The sequence below is a fragment of the Camellia sinensis genome, chromosome 13 (assembly GCF_055761805.1).
Source record: "Camellia sinensis isolate YWXY chromosome 13, ASM5576180v1, whole genome shotgun sequence".
Classification (NCBI taxonomy): Eukaryota; Viridiplantae; Streptophyta; class Magnoliopsida; order Ericales; family Theaceae; genus Camellia; species Camellia sinensis.
In genome coordinates, this window is record NC_138973.1 from 101039347 (window position 1) to 101047409 (window position 8063).

The window sequence follows — 8063 nt, forward strand, 5'->3', positions numbered from 1 at the left end:
ATTTGTTTGGATTATGGGAAAGCAAAGTAAAATTTCCGAATTTTTATGGGTTTTGAACTATGGAAAAAATAGAAAACTTATTTTAACCAACCCAAATAGTACTGTAAACAACCTATTGAATCAAATATTGAAATCCCATTTATGAATTGAATTTAGGATAAAATATCATTTTTTATGCTTCTCTTTTAAACTTAACATTTACAAAAGCTAGTCAATTTTCTGTACAGTCAAATGTGGATGATCAAGAGCTTTTGACTGCAATGTCATTATTAGTTTTATTTTTTATTTTTTATTTTTTTTTGAACCATAAAGTACCATATTGTTTTATTTTAATCTCTCTCTTTTTCACACACACACACACACACACCGTTTTTTGTTAATTGGTTTTTATATCCTGGCTTATCCTTTGCTTCCTCTCTTTTCTACAGGCATGTTTGGATTCTGGGTTTTTTTATGTGATCAATCATGGAATCAGCCAGGAATTTATGGATGAGGTTTTTTACCAAAGCAAAAGTTTTTTTGATCTACCAGTAAGTGAGAAAATGAAGGTTCTTAGAAACAAGAAACATCGAGGTTACACTCCCCTTTTCAATGAACGTTTCGATCCTGTCAATCAAATACATGGTTTGTTCTGCTATCATTTTTCTAGTGTCACACTACTTTTTAGCAATAAGCACAAAAGTGAAAATCAGATCAATATGATGTTTTTTTTAATACAAGTTGACATGTATTGTATAGCTTGGTATGTGCATGACATGTATGTGTATATATATGTATATATTGTGCTTGTATGATCATGCCTGTCAAGAAGTGGCTTGAGTGCTAGGAAAATTAGACTTCCGCCTAACATCCCCACATAGTAAGAGGCCTCACTTTTATATAGTTTAATATGATAAATATAAATTTGCAATCACATTAACTGTTAAAAAAGTAGGGATAGTTGTCTTAAATTTGCATTTGGAATTTTTGTACAAGATGATATCAATGTTTAAATTTGTTTTGGGAATTGAAAGTTTTAAATTAAGTTTTGCAAGCTAAAGGGAGCACTTCAATTGATATATTGAATAATTAAAGAAAACTAAAATTTCTAATGCATCCACGATTATAAAATTTCCCCTCCCAAACATACATTAATGTGTACTAATTGGGCCTTGTTTTTTTTTTTTTTTTTTGGTCTATAACAGTTGCATTGCAAAGAAAAAAAAATTAAAATGGATAAAGTTCAACTGAAGATTGATTAAGTCATAAGAAACAATAAGTGAACTACCCACAATATCAATTACAAATGATATGTTAGAAAACTTGAATGTAATTTGTAATTTTGCATTTGAAAAGAAAAGAAAAATATATTTCAAATGAAAATCTTAAAAAGGCTTCATTTATGTTTTTTATGCCTTAGGCCTCAAACAAACTTGAGCCTATATGCATTCATATATGTTCTTGTTTACATAATTATATTGTTTCCTTCCTACTTTGAGATGCCACCCACATTGTTTTATTTTTTATATTGTCCCATTCTTTTCTTCTTCCAGTTGATCCATTTTTCTTGATTTATTGTTGTTTAAATTTAAACTAATTATAATAGAGAGATCCTTGTTTCATAAAAAACAAAAATATTGATTATCCTATTTTACGGATATAGGAGATTATAAGGAGGGATATAACATTGGAATAGAAGTACCTGAAAACGATCCTGACATAGAAAAGCTATTATACGGACCAAATGTCTGGCCCCCTTCTGGTAAGCTACAAAATCCATTCAAGTCTTAAGAAAGTGCGAAGTATGACTAGTTCATGCCATGTCCCAATCATCTCTCTCTCTCTCTCACACACACACACACACACACACACACACACACACACATCAGAGCTTAATTCAACTTGATGTGATTTAAGCATTTGAGCATTCTATGTGGTATTGGTTTTGTAATCAGTATTAACCCCTTTGGTCTTTTGGCCATTTGAAAGATATCTTGCCTGGATGGAGGGAAACTATGGAGAAATATCATAGAGAGGCACTGTAAGTTTTGTTCAAGCTTAATCTTTTTGTAATGAACTTCATATACTACTGGCAGATGTATTTGCTGCTTTGTATCAAACATTATAACTCTCCATGTAGCAAATAGAATTATCTTGTCTTGTTTTGGTGTCTAATCAGAAATGCTGCATCATATTATTTTCTCATTGTTATCTAATATGAATACCCTATTGTCAATTTAAAAGTATTGCATTAGACTAATAAATCTTGGAAAATATCACATTATGGGAAGGATAACTTCATATCAAATATTGGAAGTTCCATATATACTAAAGAAAGGCTTAGGGATGTGAGCTAAGAGCATAGACTGAAGAACTGCAGGAGAGAACTCATACCTTTATCCCATCTGGTCTTGACGGCACAGTCTGGTGGGTCCTGCAAAGCTTGGTTGACGAGTTTGTCAGTTGTAATTATACGAGCTCATCCCTTGCCATGAAAATTTTATGGTGATGGATGATAATAATATTCTAAGACCATGAAGATTCATATTTATATATATTTTCATTACGAAAACTTGGCATGTATTGCTTTTTAATCTATATTCTCCAGACTTTTTAACTTCAATTCTTACATGTTTTCCCAATCACTTAAGGTCTTTTATATTTTGATACATTTTTGGTGATGCAAATTAGCATAAAATATGCTGCATAACTTGAGGAATAATAACAAAGAATTAGGTTGAATGAATTGTTTTAGCCACTGAGGTATATTCTAAACACCATTGTTAAATTGGGACATGTATAAAACTAATCCATATAGTTGTTCTATTGGGAGTTGTTCTCATTTCCCACTAGAAATTCATTTGTAGAAAAATAGCAATTACCTATCATTCCATTTAAGCCTTGTGGCTTGTTTGGCCATGATTTCATGCTTTTAGTTTCATATATATGACATTGTTCATATGTTTTTTTGATAGATTTTTGTCTCATTTTCCTCATGTATCTTTTATATGCGTGCTAGTGAGGTGGCAAAAGCAATTTCAAGGATCATAGCTCTTGCACTTAACCTCGAGGTTGACTTTTTTGATAGACAAGAAATGCTTGGGAAGGCTAATGCAACCTTGCGTCTGCTACACTATGAAGGTGAAAATTAAATTGAAGATCATGGAATTCTAATGTAATTGATGTCACCTGTATCATGACAAGTGTTTGGTTATTCTTCAGGTAGAGTTTCTGATTTGATGAAGGGAATATACGGAGCAGGTGCACATTCTGATTTTGGTTTGATAACGCTCTTGGCAACAGATGACGTCTATGGTCTCCAAGTACGGATATAGTTAAGAATTTGAATTGTATTTCTAATATATTTTGTGAGAAAGGGATTGTGATCCTTTTAATTTATTACAGATATGCAAGGATAAGGATGCTAAACCTCAGAAGTGGGAATTTGTATCACCATTAAAAGGGTTAGTAAATAGAATCTTCAGAGACTTGATTGGTTCAAAAGGCACTGCCTAGGATTGGTTTTTAGTTATCAAAAAATAAAAGGAAGAAAACTTTACATAATTCTGGACAATATTAGGCACCTTTATTGGAGCTAGTGTAAGTTTTCTACATGCTTTTGTGATCATGCGCTGAGGTTAAATGAAAGGGACCATATATTACATTTAGATGCTACAATTTGATGTAGAATGAATCTTTTACTATATTATTAGCATTTTCTTACTGTCTTGATGTTTGAAATCTAACTTTCAGAGCATTTATAGTGAATCTTGGTGACATGCTAGAGCGCTGGAGCAACTGCATTTTCAGGTAATGTGCATTTGCCAAAGTTCCTAAATGATGGTTTTGTAGCTTCATGACAATCAGTCGGATTATTATTAATTTTTCAGTTGTTTATTGTGAGATAATATTGAGTACGATATGGGACATTGCCTTCTTTAGAGTAAAAATTCCAGAACAATAATTTCTCATTGCCACCACCATGAATGCCAATTTTTCTAGTACGTGGTCTGAGTGTTCAAATTATAATTTTATGGTACTTGGGTATCTGTGTTCACTTGCTTAATTTTATCCAGGTCCACGTTGCATCGAGTGCTGGGTAATGGTCAGGAGAGATATTCTGTAAGGCCCCTTTAGAAGCTTTTGAATGTTCTCTAATTGCATAGCCTACAAGGGATGTTGATAATGAAAATTTTGCCGTCTTATGCAATATTATTGTCTAACATACACAATGGCTCTTTTTGTTTTTTTGTTTTCATTTTATTTGATTTATTTATATTTACTTATTATTATTATTATTTTTCATTGAGCAGATTGCATACTTTGTGGAGCCTAATCATGATTGTCTGGTTGAATGCTTGCCCACCTGCCAATCGCAAGAGAACCCTCCCAAGTAAGTATCAATTGAACACGGATAAACTGTTCATACCTGCATTGATCCAAGTATGAACACACATTAACCATCGATAACTGCAACTGATCTGAGTACGCATGATCACAAATTAATTATCACCCACACAATGACATGAGGACCATTAACGTCATAATTACGTGCAACATATGTGGACAAGTGGGAACCTCTAATTGTACTCCAAAACAATGGTTGGATCCCCCTTCCTTTGGACACCCTATTCTCGAATTTAAATTTTGTTGATTTTCTTTGAGCACCCCAATTAATTCCCACCATACCCGCACTCGTCCAACGTATGGGCCAGCCACCCAGCGCACCAGTGCCACCTCCACCAGGCCTTCATTTCCCTCCCCTTCTCTCCCCACCGCCTGCTGCCCCCTACCCGTGCTCCCCAATACCCCCCTCTCCTTTCTTCTTGATGCCCCCCACTTCTCTGCAACACCCCACAGCCCTCTCCTGATCTTTTCCTCAAACCCTAATCCAAACCACATCACCCACCATCGCCAAGGGAGAGATAGAGAAAATGGGTAGGAGGTGGGCAACAGAAGGGGGAGCCATGGGGGAGTTGCTTAAGTGGGGGGAGGAAAGAGGAGATGGAGTAGATGAGCCTTCAAGGTGGTACCGAGGGTGGGTAGGGGGTTGGGGGACGCGGGAGGGTCTAGCCGGAGCTAGTTTAGGGTTGTCTTTTTTTTGTAATTTAACATAGAGGTAAAATGGTATTAAAAAAGGGGAAAAATTCACTTTTCCTCCTTGTGGTTTGAGTTTGGGGCACTTTACCTATCCGTGATTCAAATATAGATGGTTTAATTAATAAAATTTGTGATTAATTTAAAATTAAGTGTATAATATCAGAGATAAAGAGAATTAACGTTAACGGATGTTAGATTGCAATTTAGTCCAAACCAGAATGGGCAAATATGCCTATATTTAAATCACATGTGGGTAAAGTGATCCGGCCTCAAACGATAAGGGCATATAGTGAAATTTGAAAAAAAAATACCGAATTTGGGATGTCCAACAATATCTTTGGGATGCATTTAAAGGCTCCCTGGATAACTGAGCTGGTGTCTAATTAAAATTTAAAACCTTTTTGCATTAATAAAAATGCATAAAGGATATGCTCGACTTCTTTGTTTTCATGAAGTTTCTCTATTTTTTACTGCTTCTTTTCCACCAGGTTTCCTCCTATCAAATGTGAAACTTACATGCTCCAGCGGTACAAGGATACTCATGCTGTTCTCGAGTCAAACGAAAAATGATTCGCCAAACTCTGTTGTCAATATTATTGGGATTTTCGCTTCAAGTGTAGAACACAGAGGTTAGCTGCTTCCTGCCGCAGTTTGTATGGAAACAGGTTCTCTTAGTTGAATATTGGAGAAATATCATGTAATCTTTTTTTGGTTGCAAATGTAATGTTGATATATATGTAAAACATGTATGAGAATATGCGAAATATTTATTAAAATTTTAACTTTTTTTATTTATTTTATTTTTACATTATTTGATCAATTGCAGGATTTTTATTTTGTATGCTACATTTACTTTTGAAAGAGTTCACAAAGCAAATAATTGGGTTATGTTGTGCATTGTGGAGAGAATAAGTTTTCACTATGGACCTATATTTGGTTAATAGATATGTTCCATTCATTTGACATTTGATTAATGGTTGTAATTGCCACAAGTTGCACTACTGTTTGGTAATGTTTTTGTTTTTAATTTTTATTTTCATTTTCATTTTCTGAAAAATACAAAATAAATATTTTTGCAAATTATTTATTACTGGAAATGATTTTTGTGAAACTTTTCTGAAAACAATTCACTTAAAAAAAAAAATTAAAGTGACTATGTATCCCATCATGTGTTTTATAGCTTATACGTGTAATTTTCATTCAGATATGACTTATCTCCATGTGAATTGGACCACATCGTTGTCTCATTTGGGCTCACCATATTCTTATTTTGAGTGTGTTTTGAATCTGTCCAACTGCTATTTCTCCTACTCCAATGGCTATATTTGCTCTCCAATGGTCAAATGAAGATGACGGATTATAAATAGAATATCTACATTCATCTACAAGTGAGAGAGAGGATAATCTCCAAAAGAGGAGAAAATACAATAATTTTATATTGTAACTTTCATTTAATCTCTATGAGCTTTAATTGTTTAAATCCAACTCTTTAGGAGTTTATCGTACAAAATGCTTTACGCATTTTTTTTTATCTACAAATCATCTATAAATGGTTGTTATACTCATGAGCTTCATTGTGAGTGTTTGAGAGAGAAACACTTGAGAGATTTGATAACACCAAAAAGGGGGCTGTTTTGGTGAGTTTGTATTTTGGGATTTTTGGAACAAAATAATTGTTGTAAAAGTCTTGCAAGTATCCGGTAAACTTGCAGGTGTAAATCTATTAGATGAATAGTGAAAATACTCGAGGGGAAGCCTTGAGGAGTGGATGTAAGCTTGGATGGAAACCGAACCACTATAAATCTTGTGTTTGCCTTCTCTCTCTATCTGTCCTTTATATTTATAATTGCTACTCTGTTGTGCTTTGACTTGATTTGCTCACACACATTATTGCTCATGTTTTATATATTCTTTCTTTTATTTTACTTGAGCAAGTTAATTTTATTGAATTATTTTATTTTAAGTTATATTTATTAACTTAATTTCCCCCCTCTTGTGTTGTCTACGTGGTGTAACAGTATGAAAAAAAGTTCAACCTTGCTCTATTTGTTACATATATAAGCAAGTTCAAATTAAATTTTTAGGCTTGTTTAATAAACCCAATAAGAGCTCAACTCTGCTTGTTACATATATAAGCGAGTTCAAATTAAAATTTTAAGCTTGTTCAACAAATTCAGTAAGAGTTCAACTCTGCTCAGTTTGTTACATATATAAACAATGTCAAACCAATCTTTTGAACTCGTTTAATAAATGAATCACTCAAGGTTCAAGTCAATTTTTTTCTTCATTATTGAGTTTCAAACCAAACTCGAGCATAACTTCATCATTAAGTTTCAAACCGAAATTGTTCATTATTGAGTTTCAAACCAAACTTTAGCTTTTTTCTTCATTATTAAGTTTCAAACCAAACTCGAATATAATTAATATTAAGGAAATCAGCTGAGCTCAAGCATTAACAGTGCTGGAAATTGAGCTTTTAGTGGCGTTTAAAAAACGCCGCTATAGCTATCAAAACGCCGCTAATTATTTTTGTGACGTTTAGTACCAAACGCCGAAGATGCGGCCGTCGCTGTAACTTTATGACGCTTTAAAAGCGTCGCTATATCAGTATATGCGGCGTTTTTAAAAACGCCGCTAAATGTGCTGCATAATTGTACAATGACGTCACTACTCATTTAGCGACGTTTTAAAAATGCCGTGATAAGTCATTTTTATTTTCAATATGTAACCGTTGGTCTTCTATAGTGACGTTTAAAAATGCCGTTATAATTTCATTTTAAAAAAAAAAAAAAAATTTGTGCTAATTCTGTGAGATTTAACTCAAAAAAAATACCTTTTATAAAGATGAAAAATATATAATATATTGACTAAATTTTGGTAAATATAATACTAGATCAATTCATGCTCTACTCTACATTTTTTTTTCTTTTTTTCTGCACAAAATGATGACAAAATGACAGGACACAATCTGAAGTAAAGAGCAA

At 33.2% G+C, this 8063-nt stretch overlaps 1 protein-coding gene across 1 annotated transcript; it reads left to right on the forward strand.

Annotated features, from left to right (window-relative positions):
* The first annotated feature begins 400 nt into the window (after positions 1–400).
* On the forward strand, positions 401–5899 carry LOC114307052 (azadirone synthase LFS-like). The gene is made up of 10 exons (XM_082903001.1): positions 401–624; positions 1643–1741; positions 1969–2020; positions 2999–3120; positions 3202–3302; positions 3385–3443; positions 3733–3789; positions 4056–4101; positions 4293–4372; positions 5568–5899. The coding sequence occupies exons 1-10, from the start codon at positions 486–488 to the stop codon at positions 5647–5649; spliced, it is 837 nt and encodes a 278-aa protein (XP_082759127.1). The 5' UTR covers positions 401–485; the 3' UTR covers positions 5650–5899.
* The last annotated feature ends 2164 nt before the right edge of the window (positions 5900–8063 follow it).